At 46.4% G+C, this 23042-nt stretch overlaps 1 protein-coding gene across 1 annotated transcript in view; it reads right to left on the minus strand.

Annotated features, from left to right (window-relative positions):
• Positions 1-1257: 1257 nt before the first annotated feature.
• The window catches only part of AOAH (acyloxyacyl hydrolase), a 76503-nt gene continuing 54718 nt past the window's right edge, over positions 1258-23042 (minus strand). The window contains exons 15-22 of the mRNA XM_086614520.1: positions 20766-20802; positions 19661-19735; positions 14895-15067; positions 12152-12210; positions 12013-12072; positions 10336-10432; positions 7050-7126; positions 1258-1872 (exon numbers count right to left, since the gene is read on the minus strand). Of these exons, the coding sequence (XP_086470646.1) occupies positions 1744-1872; positions 7050-7126; positions 10336-10432; positions 12013-12072; positions 12152-12210; positions 14895-15067; positions 19661-19735; positions 20766-20802 (707 nt within the window). The 3' untranslated portion in view covers positions 1258-1743. The remainder of the gene's footprint in view (positions 1873-7049; positions 7127-10335; positions 10433-12012; positions 12073-12151; positions 12211-14894; positions 15068-19660; positions 19736-20765; positions 20803-23042) is intronic.

The raw sequence follows: 23042 nt of genomic DNA on the forward strand, positions 1-23042 counted from the left end.
TCCCCCTTTTAATTGCTACATTTCTGTATTTTGGTGTGGAGGAAATTAACTGATTTTCTATAATTATTGTCTGTGCTGTACTTGGGCTATAGTAAAACCATGGGGATGCACTTGTTTCTGTCCTTGTGTTGTTTGGAATGAAAGACAGGAAGCCTGAATAGGTCATAAAAAATAGTTAGAAGGTGTTCTACCTGGCCAGTGTCATCAACTGTTACGCCGTTTGGTGGAGAGCATTTGTATAGGAAGCAGGTAGATTTCCTTTTCCTGCTTTTAATACTTTTTAGAAATGCTTCTGTGGAGTTGAAAATGTTTCAACTGGATATTTTGGTAAGATCTAATGCCTTGAATGAATTGGGGGCTTATTAGTAAGTATCATTCAATTAAGGAATGCATTCCCTTTTGGTTTCCTAATGTAGGTGGCTTGAATGTTTCCTTAAACGTTAGCGGTTGCCCCAAAGGAATTTCTATCTTAATAAAAGATGCAGCATTGACTGTGTTCTAAAAAAAGGAAGAGGATCTAGGATGGCAATAACGTGCTTCAATCAAAACAGCAGTAGCCACGTCATCCTCTGTCTATGCAGGACACTGAGCAGAGGCATCTCCTCCAGCCACGGCCAGCGTGCTGAGGTCCATACACGGCCAGGCCATCTCCTTTAGTGTGGACCACAGCCTCCGAGCTGGCTCGTGGGTGACCCAGCCACACATGGAACGTGTTCTGAACAAAGAGCAGAGCACATCTACCTGAGCTCTGGCTAATTTGGATGGGTTTTAGCCATGCCATGAAAACGCTTCGTTTACCAGATATTTTTTCCCTGTTTAACTAGTGACATTTGAAGCTATCTGATCCTTTCATCACCAGCAGGGCTGTGAGCAGGTTAGAGCTGCCTATTTATTCATTCATGCATTTATTTTGCTAATAGCATAGGGTAAGCTGGTGAAAAAAAAAACAAAACCTACTAGTAATTCTCAACCTTCAAGTCTGTGTATGAAGTAGAGCAGGTAAGAGCTGCCCAGTGTCTTGAGTGATTCCCTAGGTCATGCCTGTAAAAGGTACAGGACTGGATATATCATATTTGTTAGGAAATAAAAGAGTCAAGATGTAGTAAAGCTTGAAAAAGCAACCTGTTTTAAAAACGTGAAGGGTTGTTGAGTTACTGCCTTGTTAATGGGGAGGAAGAAGAGAACCTGTGGTCAGTCAGCCTGCAAGAACGCTGCCAGGCAAATCAAAATTCTAGCACCTTGTTGTTCCTGGCACATTTTAATAAGCAGATAGCAGCTAAATAACGTATCAACAGTCAGGGCAATTACATACACACAATTTATAGCGACATAATGAGTCTGGGGTTCCCCCTGCCCCCTTTTGGGATCAGATTAGCCATCGAAACAGTACAAACGGAAAGCCCAGAAGTAATGTTCTGCAGGGGGAAAAAAAAAATACAAGGAAGGGCTAGGAGTTTTGTAAAAGGAAAAATAAAATCGAATGGATTTGCAAACCAGTACAATAAATGGTCTAGCTGGCAGGTATCCTTTGATTTTTATTTTTGTAACTCCACAAAAAAAGCATAGCCTACTTGTGCAGGTGAGATGGAAACTCGAAAGAATGCTGTTGTGTTATGTGCACTGCTGCTGCCTCTGATAACTTGCCCTCTCCCTTTTTTTGTGTGTGTGTTTAATCATCTTGTTTTGTGGAACGCGCTGGGAAGCATCACCGTCAACCACGTCAGGGCTCTGGCAGTTTGGAAGTCAATGTCCACCTTGATCTTTGAATATAGCTTCAATCTGGTCGTTGAATGGATTCTCCTTTCCAAGCACTTGAGGCCATTCATGTAGCGCCTTCTGCCAGGTAGTGCTTGTCCCAAGGGCTGCAGCAATCTGCAAAGGGCAGAGATACTATCAGTTTGGGGGAATTTAGGGGAAGGTGTCCCTGCCTGTGGAACTAGATGATCCTTAAGGTCCCTTCCAACCCAAACCAGTCTGATTCTGTAATTTCCTGTGCCTCTATAATGTAGCTGTTTCATGCCAGCACTTCAAAGACTGTATAGCCGTGTGATGGACCATAACCTCTAACCAAAGAAAATACCCCACTCCAACTGGTTGAATGGAGGAAAATCCTTCTAAACAGAAAAAATAAGGTGAGGACTGTACATCCGCACCTCCCTGACCAGTCATTTGTTCTAATCACAGTTTCTAACCACTTCCTGATGTCTGTGATGTCTGGTCCATAAACTTCTATTCAAAAGCCCTAGAGTCTGATTTTTTTTTTTTTTTTTGCTCTCCCAAAACAATATTTTAAAAGTATTTCAAAAGCACCACTTGGTTGTAATGAGTAAACCTCTTGCAAGCCCAAAGGAATTCGTGCTCCTATATGCCTCTGATGCTTCCAATAAATATTCTCTCTGCTATTCTGTAAGGAAACCGTGGGTGTTGAGGAAAAAGAGGCCCAATTATATCCAGGTTCAAAACTACCTAGCTCTGATGTTCTAAATTCGTGCCTGCTGCTGGTTGTCTTCAGAGCTTTTTTTTCCGTGAGACCTGCAGAAGTGGTAAAACAGCTTTTCTCCTCAATATCAGAACCACTCTAGCTTTTACAGAGGTTTTTGCCCTAGAAGTTATTGTATCTGCTGTATCACCAGGCTGAAAAACATCAAGGGTAGCAGGAAGAGGAAGTGAGAACAGCCTGACTCGCCTTTAACCAAGTTTTCACACCCTGCTAATGCATTTTTGGTTTAACTTCTGACCTACGATTATGGTTTTTGCTTAGATGGTAACTTCACTTTCAACCCTAAAACTCACTCTGATGTTGGTCGTAATTATGAGGTTTAAATAGGGATAACAAAGCCTTTTTTTTCTTTTAAGGGCCAAGATGGGTTTATGGAATCAAACTATGTGAATACTGTTGTTTTGGAATTTGGGAACAGACTGGAGCCTTTGGGGAATTTTTATGCACTTTTCAAATCCTGTGCTTTTGAAAGAAGCTGTAGTGATGGGCTGGGAGACAAAAACTTTCTTTTTTTCAGAGCTCACGTACAAAGACACACATCTGTGGGGTGGGAGCTCTCAGACTCGGGTCACTCAAGATCTTATTAAGCTAATAGAGGAAGTGGGTAGGAGAGAGAGGGATGGGGGAGACTATGCAATAGGGCGTCTTCTCCTGGTCACGATTTCTCATGTGGCCAAACATGGTTATTCTGGGACACCCTATGGCTGCCAGAAGGCTGAGACCCATCTCTGCCAGAGTGGTCCATTCTGGCATGGTAGTCTCCAAACCTCCTTCACAAGTCCCTAAGCCTTCCATATGTTTTTTAGTAGGGTTGGTTTGTTTAAAAAACCCTGCACCTGCCTGGTGCACCCTCTGCAAAGGTATCACTGGAGGCATGCTCTGCAGTGCTCAGGCTACTGTTGACTGCAATTTAGGGTGCTTAGATTGCCCTAAATTACGTGGGTCCTGCTCAGACGGCACTTCATGTGGTCCTGATGATTTCGATGATTTACTCTCAATATGGCACCGAGAAGGGTTCATGATTCTGGAAATCACTTTCTTACAGGTCTTTTTGAAATTCCAAAGCTCTGGGTGCTTTGAGGCCTGCTGCAATTCTTACGGGTTTTTTTTGTAACTAATTTTTTGTGAAGATGACAACCCTTAAGCGATTTTTTTTTTTTTAAGGTCAATGTTATCCATTCCTCATAGACCTCTGGGTGACTGCAACTGGGAGGTGGTTGCATTATTTCAGCAGTTGCTGGCTGTTCTCTCCTTCTGCACCAAGCTGGCGACGGGCATGCTTCTCAGCAAAGTGTAAACACCCAACTCATCTGATATGCATCGCTTCAGCTTCTTCTCTCTTTTTCTGGCTGGAACGTGCTTCGCTATGTCTTGAGGAAAGAGAAAAGGGAGAATCTAATCACGCTCAAGCTGTGCTTTCCTGCCTGCACATCATCATTAAGAATCTTCCAAGCGTCTCAGGTTCCAGTCCGTGATGCTCAGGGCTTTTGTGTTCTCCCTGGTAACGTCATAAAAGCAAGAAATTAAGCCATTTATGCAGGATCCTGTTGAAACGCATGGCCCTGTCATCCCAACAAAGCAATTAGCTGTTCTAGAGAGAAGTAACGTCCTTGAAGCCATCTGGCACTCAGAACTGTTTGCAGTGAGATTTCATAGTAAGGGGGAGATGCTGAAAAAACGTCCCTGGACTTCCACTGTAGTCAATGGGAAGAGAAAGTCAGATTTCTTCCAAGGACAACCGAGCCTGACTTTGGGGAATGATATTTCAGAGACAGCTCTAGAGGGAACTTAGGAGGAATGAGTGATGTGTTTTGCTTTTAGGTGTCAAAAGTAAATGGTGTGAATTTCCTCCACCTAAGGCCTGAGCTGGGTGTTTTGAAAAAAAACCAACCTCATGGAGCCCAATTCTAGTTTGAAACTTAAGAAGAATGCAGTTACACCAAAACCAAGCATCTTGTTTGCAGCCTTCTGATTTGCAACTTAATAAAAACGTGCAGGGAACCACCTTGTCCCCCAAGAAATTTGCAGCAAGGGAACGTAGTTCTTGTCCTGGCTAAAAACAAACGAGCACTTGGTGTTTATCCCTTCTTTCAGAGGTTTTTAAATACGAAAGACTGCCTGGAGCAGGGACTACGGGGGATAGTTTTCCCTGCCCAAGTGTCCTAACCTAGCCTTCTTCCAATGCATGAAAAAACAGAATAGGTCTAATGGGACAAAAAGAGTTCTGCCTTTTTTCTTTTTCTTTTTTTCTTTTCATTCTCCTTGCAATGCTGAGTATGCAACTCTCAGTTGGAGAGATTCAATCCCCTTCCACATCCTGCGTGGCTGGACCACTGGACTACTGGATATCCATCTTGACCCCTGCTTCTGCCATGTTTATACCAACAGATTATTTTTTTTTAAGTAAAGAGAGAGCAGATAAACAGCAGGTGAAATCCAGGGGTAGACACCAGCTTGCATCATAACAACTAGGGATGGTGGTACCCTTCCAGCTCATCCATGGCAGAGAGGGGCACTGCAGTTCTTGTATCCCAAATTCTAAAGCTTCTCTGCATCTGAAGGCAAGAGCTAAAATGTCTATGCTTTCCTTGGAGTGCTGCTCAATTCAAAAACTTGTGAATATTTGTTGAGTGCTCCAAGGTCTTCAGAGAGAAAATTCAGCAGAAATGCCCAGGCTAGGTGTTGTCCATCGTGTTTATTAGCCAAGCTGCACGTGAGGCATGGGGAACAGCTGCAGGGGCTGAAGTAAGAGCCCTCATTCACTTGACGGGCTGCACAGCATCAATCCTCTCCTGCTGGGCACCCCTATAGGGTATAACAGCTGTACCTGGCCAGAGGTGTTCACGTCAGCGTAAAGGAAAACTTTAAATAAAACTAGTTTGAGGAGGGAATGAATTGTTTATCATTTCTCTCAAGCATCCTCTTAAATATCACTCAGTCCAAATATGTTGGTAACAGGCTTTTGTGTACTAGCAGGAAAAGAAAAATGTATTTAAAGCAGTGGATGTTTGGATAAGGTTAATTAATTAATAAATCCTCGAAGGGCAATAACTCTCTTGAAGTGAGGCGTATCTACAGATGGCACCTTGAATATGAGGGAAATGTACCTATAAAAGCATGAACGTCATCTTCACAGCAGGAGGGGGAGATGGTAACGGCTGCAGGACGCCTGGTCCCCCCCAGGGAGTGAGATACGGCAGCGCGTGGCCGGATCCTGCAGCTCAGCACTCCGGGGGCTGTGCGTAGGTTTCCAGCTGCCCTCCAGGGCCCTTTTGTAATTTTCTTTTGGCTTAGGCATGATCCCTTTCAGATAAATACTTGCTGCCTTCAGGTCCATGCTGCCTTCCAGCTGCTGGTAGGATATGGGATGTGGGCAAGAGCCTGGATGATCCAGGCTGTGATCCAGGGAGCTTGACTCTCTCGGTGGATGTTGCCGAGGGTCACAAGAAGCCTCAGGTCAGCCTCAGGGTAAGGCATAAAAATAACACAAAGACCTTTTCTTCTTTGCTCCAGGCTCTTCATATTGCAGTTTCCCCAGATGGCAGGGTTGGGAACGGGGTTCACTTCATCACTATTTTTGCTCTCATTTCAGTTGCCAAGTTTTCTCTAACTGCTTCCTCGCAAAAGGCCTGCAGCAAAAAATCCAGACACGTTTTCTCTGCGTCCCCAGGCTGCAAGCTCATACTTTCATGCAGCTATCTGCTGGCACTGCGTGGGAACCAGGCAGGAGTTTCTCCTATGAAGGAGTCCCTCTTCAAACAGGAGACTCTTTTGATTTGGCAAGGCACAGTATTGCTTCGGCTGACTGGCATGGATGTAAAAGATAGCAACTGAAGCATGTATTTTGGCTTTGGACCTCCCCCTGCCATTACCCACTGGCCAAACTGACAGCAGAGTCCATGGGGAAGCTGCTGAAATGTTGGAATCCTTCAGTCCTTGCAATGTGCTCCCATTGAAGTGCTCCTCCACAGACTGCTCCTTCCCAGCGTGCAAGACGGTACCGCGTCAGGTTATTTGGTGGGGGGGGTAAATAGATATGGGGTGTTAGCTCACATCATAAAACTGGTCCAGAAATCAACCTCGTACTTTTGGGCAGGAGGACCTGCCAAGCGGTGCTGTCAGTGGCTGGGTGACACGGTGGTGTTCGCTCGCGTGGCTCAGTTGTGCCAGGGTGGAAGAGAGTGTGCAGCCGGGAGCGTGGAGGAAGGCAGCGATGCCCTAGACAACAGCTTTCTCCAAACTGCTCTTGTCAGGGCACAGAGAATATGGCCATGGCACATGGTATCACGCACCAGAAAAACGTCATCACTTTTCCTCCCAGCTGCTGCCCAGACCTGCTCCCCTGGGCACGGCAGGGATGTTGGGAGTGGAGCTGGCCACTTTGAGAGCACGTGTCCCTCATAGCAAGAAACTTCTGGACCCATTGCTAAGCACAGGGGATGGGAGAGCAGCTGCTGCAGAGAGGGGAAGATCAGCCTCCAAATCCGCATCCCCGGGGTGGCATCCCACCTGCTCCCCCCTTCCCTGTCTCCCGGGGCTGGGTTTTTACCTGGCTGGGGTGGAAGCCATCGACCGGTTCGATGAGCTGCCAGGGCTCGCCTCCCATCTTGTGCCACTCCTCGGCCGCTGCGAACAACGTAAGCGGAGGGGTTATCCCTGGTGAGCACGTAGGTGCCCGCCCGGAGATGTACCCCCCCTTCCTCAAAGTGCTGCTGGTCTTTTAAGCACATGACAGTTCTGCCTGAAGATTACGATAATTCCTAGGAAGTTGTCAGGGCCAATACTGTCTATGATCCCCTGTCCTCAGGGCAGCACTTAAGCCTTTATTGTTGAATTTTTTTTTTCTATGCAATATTTATGCAAGTAAGCACTTTGAGCATAAATGATCGTAAAACAATTCATTGTCCCTCTCAGCTAAGGTGGATGCTGTAGCAAGTAAAGCTGTAAATTGCTTAATACTGATTGAATACTCTTGAATTTCCCATTTCAGTTGCATCTTCAGCAGTGTAAAAAAATATAAAGAAATAAGGAAAACAGTGCTTTTTGGAGGAAGAAATGGTAACGCAATGTTCACATGGGCTGATGTCGGCAGGAATAGACTGTCATTTTCAGTTACTTCTCCTCTGAGCGGTCTTTTTCAGGTCCAGCACAATAACATTTGGAATTACATAAGCATGACATTCAGTGCAAATGCTGCTGTGCTGCAAGCCCCAGAGCCATTAGGGAAGTAAAAAGCTTTCTCTCTTCACAAGGGCTGCGGCGTGATCAAACATGGGACTAGTGGATATGGCATTAACAGACTGTAAATTCAATAATTTCTTTTATAATGACAGACTAAGAATTCTTAATAGCATTATGCAGGCATCCTGTCAGGAGGAAAATGTTCTCCATTCAGGCACCACAGTTTTGACACGGACTTGCTGCTGTTTGTTGGGCTCTGGCTAGTGTGCCAAAAAGTGCTGTCTCGGTCCCCATACCAACTTTGAATTCACAGAAGGGTGATTTTCCTGCTTTGACTGTAGAAATCTACTTGAGATGCTTTAGTCAACACCCATAGTAACCTATTTCAAGACACAGGGCTTGGAGCTTTGTTTCAAATTTGCAAGATATTGGGCACAACACACAATTCACCTTAGATGCCACCACGGAGTGTGCGTATAGACCTGCAGAGTAAGCTCGCCTAACGCCTTATCTATGATGCTATACATGGAGTACGAGGCTGCGTGTTCTGTTTCACTTTGTAGGGGGAGCTACTGGTCCAGTGCCAGAAATAGCAGAGCAGTAAAGAAGATAAGTACGGTTTATATCGAGATAGGTGAATTTCGACCATTTTACTTGACCTCCAAAAATCTTAGAGCAGTTGAACGAACACCCACCGAGTATGTCCAGAGTTTGTCTTAGAAGTGCCTATTGCCCTGGCTAGACTAGACTAGAGCTTGCTCCCTTCCACTCCAAGGAAAAGCCAAAACAGGCATCCAACCCCTACCTCCCTGTTTATCGCACCACTTCTTGAAGGAACCACTAAGTTCTTCAGCCAAAAGCAACATCTGAGCTTGAATGTCCATCTAAACCTAGAATAAATGCTAATATACACGAATTTTACTCCAAGAAAGCTGGGAGCTGCTAGGTGTGTGTATATATACGTGCACAGGCCAGCCTGAAATCAATGTGCTCATCCCAGTGTGAAACCGCTGCTAAATATTTGATGTCTGGAGAGTTTAGGGAAGGATTTGCGCTTGCTTCAGGAAGAGACCGGAAAAGTAGGTCAGCAGCCTTAGCTGGCTTTTGAGCACAGTCACGAACTGACAGCTTTCCTGACGGCAAGCTCGAATCCTTGGCTGCGGGAAACTTTGCAAAGCGTCTTTCAGAGCTGGTGTTTGCGTGCGCACGTGTGATTTTGTTTACCTCCTTTATTTGCTGTGATATAAATCAAGAACAGCAAATTATATTAGATGTTTCTTTTCGTGAAAGCAAATAAATTATCTAAAGTTAGTCATTTAACTTATTAAAGTAATTTGCCTACCCAGCAGGTAGTTTGTGCCAAATCCTAATGACTTGTTCCACAGGAAGCAGCCGAGGCAAAAGCTGCAAAGAGACTTGGACATCCCAAAACTCTGTGCCACAATACCGAACTTCACAGTGGAGCCCACCTGTCTGAGATAAAGTTTTGGGCAGAAAGACTCCCTCTCCCATCCTCTCTTCTTTATCTCCTCCTCCATATGGTCTGCATGAGACCCAGAACCAGCTTTCTGAATTGGGTCACGTAGGATAAAATAAGTTTGTGAATTTTAATAGGATTTGGCTGCAAATGAGATTTTTTTGGCGATAATCTTAGGTGCCTTGGCAGCTTCGTGCTTCCAAGGACAGCACTGATAGGGAGAGGTGTTCCAGATGCACGCTTTGAAGTACTGCCAGGCTGCTTCTGCTAAGAGGGATCTGGGGACAGGTGTTGGTCCCCAGCCCTGCAAGGACACAATCCGCTCGTCCTCACTGTAAGGAGGAAAAGTTTCTGGTTCCTGTGTTTTTTTTTTTTTAAGTGTCAGTTGCAGAAGGAAGTGATTTAGGTCGTGTGCTTACTTAATGGCACTTAAGATCACAGAAGGATGAGCTTTGTAAACTCTTCAAGTCAAAAGTTACAGTGTGTGTAGGTGCTTAAGGAAGGATATGAAAAAAGGCAGTTCATTTTGGGAGAGGCACTTCTTTTGAAAACAGGGAGTTAGGAGAGGGTGGCTGTGCATTCAGGCAAGAAAACTGGCTGAGAAAAGTTCTCCTTCCTGAAGCACTGCTCATCCCAGAGAAGGCAACACGAAGCCCGGTCAGGGAGGTGGTACACTACAGCTCATGAAGACCATCTTCACCGTTGTCCTGCCTAGATGACCCCCATTAAAGCAATGATCAAAAATAAAAACAAATCTTATGGACTGAGATAGGTTTGAGGTTGGTTGGTTTTTTTCCTTCATCGGCCTGAGAAGCTGCAGTGGACAAGCAAGGGGCATTTTTAGCAGAGGCTCATCTGCTGTCCCTGCTGCCTTGCCACCAACACCCCCTGCCACCCAAGCACAAAAGCACCAGGGCTGTGGGTGCCGGGAGCAGCAGGGAGGTCGTGGCCCACAGGCTGGTGATGGGTTGTTATCTCTGCAGAGGTTGGTGGTTACCCCAACCAGGGAAGCCAGGAGATGGCATTAAGTGTCCCCACCTTGCCAGCAGGGTCACCTGGGCTGGCTGGCTGTGCTGCCCTTTCCCAGCACGCAGCTAAAACAGGAGGAACATATTAGCAGCCCAGCACTTCACTAAATGCTTCATGAAAAAGACAGGGTGGGAAAAAAGCAACTTACTTTGTTTCAGTGGGAAATCCATGTAGAAAACATCGAAGTTGGCAAATTTCTCAGTGTTGGCTATTTCTTTCAGGACATTGGAAAGTTGCAAAGCTCTCTGCAAAAATCGAGGGATTTAATGACAATCATTGCTACTCACGCCGCTTTGCATGGATTCAGCTTTTGTCACCGATGCGCAGCCAGGAATCTGAAAGCTCATGTTGCCCTTTGAGCTGGGGGAAAGGTGGTGGAATGAGGTTCTTCATCATAACGTAGACTTGCATGAGCGCCACCAGCCTTGGGGCTATCCAGCTCACCACGCAGTACGTCACTGCAGGGTGCAGTGAGGCCTCAGCTGATGTAGTAAGTTTAATAGAGCCCATGGTTCTTTTACTGGAGACCTCTTCTAGTAGTGTCTCTACACCTATATCCATAGTCTGAATTTCTCCATTTCAGAGGCCTCTTGTGGAGTGGCAGCCCAGTCATTTCACTCCTCTTAGAGTAAACTGAAACTCTTCTACAGGAAAAACGGTCTCCTTTCCCATTATTCTTCCTGCTACTGTATTGTGGGTGCTAACACTTATCTCTCCAGACCAAATTCTACCCCTACTTTCAAATTACCTCCACCGAGCGTCTACCTAACTGATATATCCAGTGTGATTTCTACAGCCGTAACAGAGATCAGGATCTCCTAAATATTTAAATTGTGCAGTTTGGATAATAACATAGACAATTAGTTTCAAACAGGGGCTCGGAAAGAAGATTAATTCATACCCTGCAGACACATGACTTGTTCATGGACAGAAGTTACGTGTACTGTATGTTCTGTATTGTTGGTACGAATATATAAGCTGCAATCCTGGAAAGATTTAGGAATATGCTTAATTGCCTCCTCTGAAGTCAAGAGGGACAGGGCATAAAATGAAACACATATGTAAGCCTTGGTGAAATTAAGGCCATATTTTTTGCTTAGTGAATGCAAATATTAATACAACTATACACAGAGATGACACCTTTGACAATAGTTGGTTACTGTCTCTTTTACATGGCTGCAGGGGGTGGCTGGGATCAAAAATCAGCTTGTACCGTAAGGGAATAAGTGGCTGACATTATGTGACACTCACTTTAGGGTGAAGTTTAAGACATCTCTGTTCCGCCTGTTCCCATTCCTACACTGAGCCTGGATGCTCCTTGGTCACACCATCTGGTGATTAAGTCCACAGAAACGTGTCTGAGGAAGATTAGCACAAATCCCAGCTGAGGACGGGGTAAGGCTTTGCTCCGGGGCCCTGCTCCCACTGCCAGCACCATCTATGCAGTTGGCTTTTCAGACTCACAGCTCCTTGATTCATGAGGCTTTTCTTTCTTATCAGGTATGTTTTCTTCTTAAAGGACATGCCCCTGAACAGTTCTGTCTTGGGGAGATCACATCCCTTGAGAATAAATTTGGGCAGCTGAGAGGTTGGAAAGGGAATACATTTAGGAGTCCCTTAACTTAACCATGCTGCCTCCCAGAGCCTGAGAGGCATTTGAAAGGATGGATACAGATGTTTCTGCATCTTCTCCCCATCTTTAGATGAAAAAACCATGCTGACATCTTGCCTTTGAGATATTAGGCTTATATGCTCGGATACAGGGACAAACTGGAAGAGCGTAGGTGCAAGAGGGCGGTCCCGTTGCAGCCTCATTGAGACTTACCTCTGAGGTCAGATTCCTGAGGGTCTCGTTGGGGGTCAGCCAGCCACTGCAGGGGCTCACCTGGGCAGGCACGGGGAGCAGAGCATCAGCAGCGGGCCGAGGGGAACGGGGGCTTGTAAACTACAGCCAGAGACCTTACCTGGAGGCAGTCGAGGAAAGAATACAGTTGACTGTACGTGATGTCCTTGTTCAGCTGCCCTACAAAACACGGGGTGGGAAACTTCATGTGCTTGATGGCCAAACGTGACTTCCTTTTGCAGGTCTGTGCGTTCCCGTGCATTAGACCCCTCGGTGGGGAGAGGCACCCTGGGAGCTTCACATCTCCCCACTTCAGGTTATCCTCCCACCGTCAACCGGGGTGCAACAGAGGTGGCACCGATGCATCTGTCCCGCTAAGGTGCCCATGTCCCCACAGCACGGAGAGCTGCGTTCGCTTCTCCCACATCCCACTCCGGCCTTTCCCAGGTGATTTGTCTTGCAGGTGGTGTTGGCCATCGCAGCCTGCGCCAATCTCCCAAGTGCATGACTGATATTTTAGCCATTAATGCGTCTCTCACCCTCCAAGCAAATGCAGGGGTTGCAAAGCTGAAGGGAAGACTGAAGGTGCCTCTACATACTCTGTTTCTCACATTTACCTCGCAGAGGTTGGCCTTAAAAGGGAGGAAAAGTTTTACTGTCACGGAGGGGAGTGCTTGTGTGGGTGAGCAAATTCCAGCACCAAGTCAACCACCCAGCTGACGTTCCCTAAAATTCACTGTGCTATGCAGTAGCCTGGCTTGCCGAGAATATTACCCATTTTCTCGACCTTTTTGCATCTTCAGTAGCTACAACCAAGATAGAAATTAAATGGGCACTCCGTCCTCTGAGTTTGTAGCACACTGATCATCCCCTCAGGCTTCGTTATTTTTGCAGTGCTGAAATACGAAATTTTTGTTATTGTTTTGAGAATGGCAAAACATGATCCCTCCCAAGAGAAACGGGCTCCTCGGGTTGCTTGGCAGCAGCTCCCTGATAGAGATGTCATTCCTGCCTATCTCACGACTGCCCATCACCCAGCAGGACTATCAGCTGCCTGAGGAGCAAGAGATGGGGAGCTCAAAGATCTATTGGGAATGTCCCAGAGCCACGCAGCCTGAAAGCATCGGGCCCTGGGATGGGCTGTCAGGGGGAGCAGGGATCCGGCAGAAAACCAGACCAACATCTGGTTGCTCCTGACTGGCAGCCAAGTGGGGAAACCTGCTCGCAGCCCCTCGGAGGATCTGCCAGAAGTGATCTCTTGCTACAAAACCGTGTTACTTAGGATTAATTGGGTTCCTCCCAATGGCAAATCAGCCCCCCTGAAAAATTCCCAACCGGTCCTATAGCTAATCACTCCTGATTTGGCTTGTGGCCACAAACCACTACGTGTTGTCTCTGATAATTAGATAGCTGGTGGAGGAATAGTCCCTGTGACAAACGTGCACTCAAGGGGAGAAATGTATTTATGTGACTAAAAAATAATTATCACAAGCTCCCCCTGCCCTGAAAGGGACGAGATTTTTCTTTTATTTTTCCTTTTTATGCTTTCGATTGATAATAGTGTAGTGCTTATTAAAGAAAAACTTAACAAGGTATCGGGAATAGAAATGAGACCTCAGACTTCCTGAGAAAAGGCAAGTACTTCTGAGGGATAAAAAAAAACAGTAGTAGATACTGCAGAAGCTGTGAGACCACTGGCAGTGATTGGAGAACCTTGGGGAAACCACGGCACAGCCTGCTGAAAGCCCCCGTACCCAGGTGGCTGCCAAAATCATCTGAAGATGCAATCTACCATTTTACTGATGGATTTAGCTTCTCTCTCTCTCTTCACTGATGATATCTAAGATGACAACAACTTTCCACTTGTTCAGATGTTTTTGGTCTAAAATCTGACAGCAGAATGTCCACGATGGTTCCGTGTACACACATTTGGTTTGTATTTGCTTTGCACAAAATATTTCACCTTCTTTATCACTCCGGATGGCATAGATTTGTAGAGAAGGGGTTCTGCAGCCAGCTTCCAAGCTTCCCCACCCCACAATCTCCACGACCCCAGGGACATGTTTCCACACTGACAGCAGAGGCACGGCCATTGGACTAACCAAGGACGTCACACACCGTTGCCTGTGAACACAATGATGTTCCTCCGTGCCGCTTGGCACAGGATGACACCAAGGAGCAAGGGGTCTGTTGATGGTCAGACGTACAGCTTCGTGCATGCTCTGAGATGATAGGTTTCCAAAGGCAGCCTCCAAATCTCTGAAAACACTGCCCAAAGCACCTCACAGTAACGGCACTCTGAGGGAACAGCTCCAAACATGCCTGCACATGGTGGGAGGTGTCGGTCATCACACCTGTAGGTAGGGCAGGAGGTGGCAGGCACCCAGAGCTCACGGAAAATTTATTTCTCTAATATCTAACCAGTCTTTCACAATCCCCTGACTTAATCTTCTGTCCTGGCCTCTGTCCGGTTTTACCAAGGCGTCCACTCGTCAGTGAGTGGAGGTGTTCACCAAATGTCCAGGATGAAGTGCAGGCAGGCTGGCCACAATTTTGAGTCAAGGCTAAGGCAGAACAGCTTGTTTCCACATCCACAGAATGTACTGAGCCTGGTTTGGAGCTGAGAGGGTCCAGGTAGGACCTGTGGGACAACCAGGCAGGTTAGAGGTCTACCCTCTAGCTGCCCTGTCCTGCACTGGGGACAGTAAGCTGGTTCTTCTACTGCACAGCCAATATCTGTCTCATATCTCTCAGATCTCCTCCATTCTGTCAGGTTTACTTGAAATTGTCAATAGATTCAACACTTATTCAGGGACAGAAGGCAACACAGATAACCAGGGGATTATCATATTTATCATACTTACCTAGGGGATGGTATCTGTCATGCAGGTTATCCCAGAGAAAGCGGCCATCTACCAAGCCTGTTAAAATCACATGGCTGCCGTTTGGAAGATGGGAGTCCAGGTATTGTAGCGCTTTCACCACGTTGGAGAGCATTTCTTTGGGCGTAGTCATGTAAGACAGCGTGTCACGGTACCTGCAGGAGAAGAGGATACCAACAGGACATTGTGTCAGGTAATACTGTGTCCTCCAAAAGGCACCTGAAGCAGCAGAATTTTCTTCCTTGCTGTTCTTCCACATTAAGTTACCTAAATAAAACCTTATCAAAATGATGCTATGTGTTTTAGGCTCTCATCGTTATTGCCAAAATCAGAAGTGATATAGAAACCTCCCTCGTTGTAACTCTTCTCCCTGTTGAAAACAGACAAATACATCCCTTTTTCATAGAGAGGCCTCCTGTTGTGGGTTAACCCTGGTGGGCAGCTAAGCATCACAAAGCCTCTCACTTGCTTCCCCCCAACTCCCAGTGAGACGAGAGAAGAGAAAAGGAAAAGTAAAAGCAAGAAAACTTGGGGGTCAAGATAGAAAAAAATATATATTGTTCAATAAGTGAAGGAGAAGTAGAAGAAGAGAGAAAGCAACCAAAAGAAGTGATGCAAAGGCCATCGCTCATCACCTCCCACGGGCAGAACAATGCCCAGACCTCCCTAAAATCCCCTCCTCTCCCTTTTTATTGTTGAGCACGACATTACATGGCATGGACTATCCTTTCAGTCAGTTTGGGTCATTTGCCTGGTTGTGTCATCTCCCAACCTCTTGTGCACCCCCCAATCTACTCACTGGGGGGACAGAGTCAGAAACAGGGGCAGCCTCAATGCTGTGCAAATGCTACTCAGCAACGGCTGAAAAAGTGTATTATCAGCATTGTTTTGGTCAAAAAAATCTAAAACGCAGCACCACAGGAGCTGCTGTGAAGAAAATTAACTCTATCCTCGCCAGGCCTAGCACACCTCCATAGAGGAAAAAGCCTCAGCTCTCCTGCTGGTTTATTCCACAGTTTGCAAATGAGCTAGTCTTTATTTACAGTGCAGGGGAACGACTCAGGGCCACGAAGCAGGCTATGACCACATTGGTTTCCCATGGTGTTAAAAATCTCTTTAAAACTATTCAGTAACCCTGGCACCTCACTCTTTGTAGCCCTTGGCATTCCTAATTCCACTTTCTTTTGTCATTCTCCACTGAAGCCATGCAGCTGTTTCACTGCCTTTCTTCACCTTTCCTTTCTGTGCCAGGCTATGAAATGAAAGCCGACTGAGAAGCAAACCATCTTGTAGGCACGCTTGTTTTGGGCTCTGCCAGAAGGATTTCAAGGTTCCCTGGGTGAGTACTGGGGGTTGTTGTGGAACCCTCCCATGGTCTCCCTGGGAGGCGGCCACCAGCGACAGTCTCTGCTCACCTGGGACCTCTGGAAGCTTATGTTGGCCATGGTTCATTGTGTCAGAGCAGAGAAAGTGGATGTTAACATTAGGATTCTTGCTGCGTTGGATCTGGGAGCATTTTAGGGAGCACTCCGGTCCCCCTCACAATACACAAACACACAGTAATATCCTTGGATGAGCACACAGCTGCTGTGTGTCCGAACACCATGGGTACCCCGGTGCACACACATGTAACACAGAGGCACCGGACAGCCTCGTGCAATCCATGCAAAGCTTTTCCAGCTCCCCTCCACCATGGACAACTCCTCCAGTTCCTTATACCTGAGTCCAGCGTAACCCAAACAAACACAGCTCCCCACCTTCCTCCTGCTCGGGGATCGTGGGTCCAGCCTCCCACGTCCTGCAGGGCAGCAAGTCTCTCCATCCATGTCACCCAACCCAAACAAATATCCCCCCAGCCAATGTCTCAGCCATCCGGCTGCTTCCCAGCCACGTGCTGTTGCACACCCCAGGTTTGGGCCACCGGCCCGCGGGGCCAGCTGGTGGGCGAGCACCCCGCGCGCACGCCCCCCCCGCACGCCCTGCACACGTATGCGCAGGGCTGGAGCCCCAAACGCAACCGATACGTGCCAGAACTGTACAGCATTCCAGACTGCTGGCGCTCCTTATTTTCTAGTCTGAATTTTTTTTTGGTTTTGTTCCAGGTCTGTGTGTCCCACATCATGTCCCACGTTTACACCTCAGTGGGCTGACAGATACCATTGCCATCTGTCTTTATTTTTCTAACCCCCCTGTTTGGACACCACAGGGTGGAGACTACTGGGGACGTGTAACACAGGCTGCCAATTTCATTATCTTTCTTCCCTAAAAACATCCATGTTACTCATTGCCCAGCTCTTCGCATGGGATGAAACGCTGGCATTTTAACAACACTTTGGCTACGAGCTGTGTCTCCAGAGCGCTCGCTCAGCACACTGCTCTCTTTTGAAGGTAAGAAACAGGAAAGAGGAGAGATTTAGGTTAGAGATAAGGAAGAAATTTTTTACATTGAGGGTGGTGAGGCACTGGAACAGGTTGCCCAGAGAAGTTGTGGCTGCCCCATCCCTGGAAGTGTTCAAGGCCAGGTTGGATGGGGCTTTGAGCAACCTGGTGTAGTGGAGGGTGTCCCTGCCCATGGCAGGGGGGTTGGAACTAGATCTTTGAGGTCCCTTCCAACCCTAACCATTCCATGATTCTGTAAGGCCAGAAAGGCTCTGTTACTGCAGTTTAAAGCTGTCCTTGAAGAGGGTTTTTATTTGTCAAGCCCTAGGTCTGAAGTCAAGCTCTTCAGATGCTCCGCATCCTCTGTAACCTCCGTGGGTACATCAGAGCCAGGGCAGCTACACACAGTGACCAGACGCTGAAAAACCCCCTCTCTCTGCTGTACATCCCACTCGATGGGAACAGCATGGAAGCAGGGTGTTGCTACAGAAGCTGCAGCATCTTTCCCTGCTGGAGTCAGGAGGATCACTACAGCCTGACAGCCTCTTTTGATGCTGCAAGTGTTTTGGAAGAAAACAGACAGCAGAGAGAATTTGAGCAGATAAAAGTCTCTTTGCCAGGTAATGGATACTGGGATAGAACAACAGCAGAGCTTCAAGTAACAAATACTGGTTTAGAACGTACAAATGGGGGAGGCAAGGCCAAAATGGTTTAAATTTGTGGAAAATTTCTTTTTGCTTCGGACAAGAATAGAAAGCGGTGTTAGAGACAGAGGAAGTGAAAGGAATAACCTGCTGACTGCGCAATAAAACAAAGGGAAAAGTGGTGCTTTTAGCCAAGCCAGTGAAACAGCAGGATTGAAATATGTACACAGCAGAGCCTGGGAGAAGACACCTCGAAAGTCTCTGTGGCAGGAGCACTATCTAGGGGGGTGCTCATCATCCTGGGGGTGGTTGCAATGAGACCCTCCATAAGTTTCTCCATGAACAGATGCCCAGGACGGCCTCACCACCAAGTAGCAGAGGGTCCGTGACTGCTTTTCCCACTCAAAGGGTGGTGGCATTCCATTTGAGGATTTACATGCCCTTGCCCTAACAGAGGGGAGTGCTGGAGGCAAATCTGAGAGAGCACCAGCACAGAGAGAGATGCCAAGGGTAGAGGTTTGGTGGGAGGCTATTTCTGCGTGCTGCCCGCGCGTGGCCAGGGAGATGGTGGTGCCCGGGAAGGACCTAAAAGGTGGCCCTGGGGTCGCACTTCTGCCCTGGCTGAGGGTCCCGGATGCCGCAGTGGCAGGGAAAGCCCTGCCTGGCCTTTGGCTGTCCCTGTCTGGAGAACAACATGCCCAATGTGCAACGTTTCAACCCAAGCACTTGCTGTTCAGCAACGCCTTAGGGTGCCAAACCCAAGATATTTTAATGGCAAAGTCCGACAGCCTGCATAACAGCTCCAACTTCATCACACAACCTGCAGGTGAGACTTTTCCAAAGCTTCGGAAGGGGACTTAGCTGAGCGTGCGTCATGTATTAAAATGAGGGTTTTGAAAGTCTCTACATAAGTCAGATTTATTTCTTCCGCTTCAAATCCGAAGATTGATCCTGGTGAAAACACTGTCACACTAACAACAGCACTCGGACCACCTGCAAAACCAAAACTGCGGCACGGATGTGCTGTGCCCTGGCGTGGTCCCAAGGTGTTTTCTGCCTTCCCACCACCGGGAGGAAGGGAAGCATCCAACTAGTGACCTCTTGGCGTCCCTGCGAGCACCGCTAATGGATAATGCCAGCACTATTAGTTTAGAAAGCTTCAGTTCATTCTCCTGCTGAGCTTATGACGCGAATAAAGCCAGAAAGACAAAACACCTCGTCAGGAGAGCACAGCAAAGACTGCAGGCAGCGTGCAGCAGAGGCAGGGTGAAAATAGACCTCGATGGGGGACTACGCTGTCATTCTGCAGAAAAGGTGAATCAGTCACGGTCTCCCTCCTGACAGGAGGTGACATACTGGGTAAGATGGATATATATGCTTTTAAACTCTTTTTTTCCTCCCTCCTGTTGTTGTTATGCTGCATTTCATCCGCTAAGCTGGAAATATTCTACTTCAGACGTCCCATTGGTCACTTTATCACCGGCTTATAAAAGAAAGAAAGAAAGACAAGCTCCTAATGAGGACTGGTAGGTGGCAACGACAAACACAGGTAAGGCAACAACCAGTATTTCCAGCAGAAAAATAAGCATGAAGCACAGACCAACAGCAAAGAAAAATGCCATCATGACGAAGCAGAGCAATGAGACATAAACATCCAAGCATCCAGCGGTGCTCTAAAGAAGTCAAATTTACGGTACTTGATAGTTAATTTGGTTTACACCTTACCCATTGCAGACATCGTTCCCAATCGTAGCGTAGATGACTATGGCTGGATTGTCCAACAGCCGGTTTCTGGCCAAGCTAAAAGATAAATATGCAGCTCTGTTAATGGGGAAATACATTCTCAGGGTCTGAATCACAGACCATGCTTGTATGAGATCACATTTGGAAGTAGTCTGTCTAGATTTGGCCAATGCTCAGATGACTACGCTTCTATGTTTGGGAGAGGGTGGGGTTTTTTTTTGTTTTTCTCCCCACCCCCCCCCCCCCCCCTTTAATTTTATATTTTAGTAAAGTTTCTTAAATATGGTTTCTTCACTTTTCCTTTCTGCCCCTTGTGGACTTGTCTTTGTCACCGTTTTTCCTGCTGGCTTTCTATCTTCCTTGTACTATTCAGAAGCCAAATCAAGTAGTTTCATTTTGGTGCAAAGACATAAACCAAGACGGGAAGTTTTTAATCAGAGATGGGAGAGGAAAACTACGTGTAGGATTGGGACCAAGATCAAATCAGGATGTGGTTGGAAGTTCAGTGTCAGAGGGCAAGGATTCGTTACTACTTTTTTCTGGAGGAGAGAACAATAAATCCCTTAGAATGTGAACTGCATCAGCATCAAGCAAACTAAATCAAACCCAACTGCCCCACAGCCCACCCAAATTCCTCTGAAAAGGAGAGTTGCTGCCTTTCACTCTCCAGTAGCTACTCGGTTGTATCCATATGGAGATAACACAGTGAACTTGCCTGTGTCTGTCTGCATTGCTACAAATAAAGAGTGATGCAGTTAGGGGGACACAAGGCACAGATTTAGGGAAAGGCTCAGCCTCATCCCTAAAATCACTGGAAATGCTCCGTTGGCTTAACTGGGCCAAGATCAAGGCCCTGGAGATGGTGATATCCACACTTTAGAACATTTTTTCTTGTGCTGATGAATGTTTATACCAACGAAGAAGCAGCTAGCACTTCAGAGCACAGTTGCCAAGGGGAGCTGTGCTTTTTAGAACACTTGTGGATAATACATTCCTTGCAGTGCTTTGCTTGTTTCTGTCAAAGAAGTAGGACTCCAGAAATGCCTCTGTGCCCCTAGTCAGCATTTGAATCCCATTAAATACTCACCTTCTTATTAAATAGAGGAGGTTTCCTGAAGAACCACCTGCTCACATGTAGTGGGAATAAGAGAAATAGTACAACATCATTATAGTGGCAAACAGAATGAAGTGCAGCTCTCAACTTCATTGCATATTTCCAAGAATGTAGAAGCATTAAAAATCAAGAATGGAACAACAAGTCATCTCTGTAACCTTTTTGGGTGCTGGCATCAGAAAGTAAAGCTATATCCAGGGACCTGCTGCCTCTTATGTGAGTCCCACATAGACTGTAGAAAAATCAAATACGTTTAAGTGCTGGGTTGTTTGGATCTGGCTTTTAATCCAGATCTGGCAGCTTCTTCCCATCTGTTGAACATAGTAGTCTCTTGTAAACCAGCCAGCCTGACTTGTCAACAGTTGATCTACTTTTAACTTTCCCTATAAATTGCAAAGGGAACTGTTCTCACTCTTTGGAGAGAGTAAGCGTCTCACAGCTATACCACATTGGGACTGATTCAGGTCCTAAACATAGGCACCAAGTGCCATTTTTGACATCCTAGAGTATCCAAGACACCTGCAGCAGGGCTGGCAGATACAACACAGGATGCCTGAGGGATTGTGCACTTCTGGAGAGGCAGCTGGAGGTGGGAAAGATACTGTAAAGCATCTTAAATAGCACTAGACACCAAGGTTTGGGTGTCTGCGTTGCTCTCCCCACGAGTGGCAGACTTGATTGAAAAACAGTATTAGGGCAGCTGCACCCCTCCTGAGCAGCTCTGCAGTTCAACAGCAAATCACCCAAAGGGCTGGATGCAAACCTTTCCTCCTCCAGGAAAAGAGCTAGCTACACCTAAGCATCTGTGAGCATCCATAATCTTTCATTTATGTCTTGAATGAGAAAAGCATTCCCAATCAGGAAAGTTTTTATGCATAAAACTTTCTAGCAGGTCTTTAAGGGCTACGCATGTACATCCCAGCCATCCACGGTGCACAAATCAAACTCCATCACCTGCAGTGCAAGACTGATGGCAAACAGGGACCCAAAAAAGGCTTTATGCTTTGTTCAAGATGAGACTACGACTGTGATTGCAAGAAGCTCCCCTCCCAGCAACGTACAGAAACATACCCTTCAGAGAAGCGGGCTTTACAGGGGTTGCACTTGCTTTTATTTTGCAGTGTTTTCACTCTCTCCTCTTTTCTCACTCCTTCTCTTGTATTACACTCCCTTTATTCTTTGCTCAGCTCTTCCCTGCTCTCTCCCTCTTCTCCTCTTTTCTGCATTGTGCCTCTGAAGTTTGCTTTGAGGAGCAAATCCTGTCCTCCCCGCAGCTCTTGTGGGGAAACTTGTGGACAGAAGATCATTAAATCCCTGCTGGATTGGTATAGGGGAAAGATCTAAGAGATAAACCCCTAAGGTAGCAATAATGCACTTTGCATTTTAATAGTGGTGCCTTTGTTATCATCACTCGCAGCGATGCCAACTGCGTATATCAAGGAATCCTTTATGTTTTAAATAATCCAGTTCTTCCAAGCTGAAAATGAATATATCTGCTGCTTCTCTCCTGAGGGTCTCCGGTCCATTCAAAATCCAGCCCTTCTGTTGAGAAGCTCTTTTCAGCAGAATAAGAGCCCCACAAAATCCTTAGAAAATATTGCTCGGAACATAACTACTGCTGGTTGATTTTTTTTTTTGTTTAATAGCCCTTCTTTCAGTTAGAGTTCAACACCCCTCTGTTAATCCATTCTGCTGTATGGCCCTCCCAGACTGGGGCTGCAGTTCCAGCACAAATAAACTGTTAGATCTCTAGAAATTAAAAATGTATTCACAAAAAAAGTAAGCAGCTGTTCTTGGGTAGGTATTACCTCCACAAGCGTAGGTAGTTATAAGCAGCTCCATGGAAAGCATTAGCACAGTTACAAAGCAAGTAAAAACATCAAGAAAACGAAAAGGCTTTTTAGAGAACTGTTTTCATGGGTAAATTGAGTCTTCAAGGAAGTTTTCGTGATATAGGATGCAATCTGTGATGAAAACGTTCAAGAAAGAAAAAGAGATGAGGCACAACAGTTACCCTCAAACTGTTGAATGTCCTGGCAGCTATTCCTGCATCTCCTCTGCCTCCCTCTCTGTTGCTTTCCAAACATTTGCAGACCAGAGGGTTTTTTTTAGTTTTGGTTGAGGAGTTAGGGTTGGGTTTGCTTCCATTTGTGAGCAACTCCAAATTTCCTGTCTTGGAATACTTGAGCTGCACTTCTTGATTTTCTTGCTCTAGACTTCGTGTGGCGGACAAGGAGCAGCACTAATGTG

The sequence above is a fragment of the Tauraco erythrolophus genome, chromosome 7 (assembly GCF_009769465.1).
Source record: "Tauraco erythrolophus isolate bTauEry1 chromosome 7, bTauEry1.pri, whole genome shotgun sequence".
Classification (NCBI taxonomy): Eukaryota; Metazoa; Chordata; class Aves; order Musophagiformes; family Musophagidae; genus Tauraco; species Tauraco erythrolophus.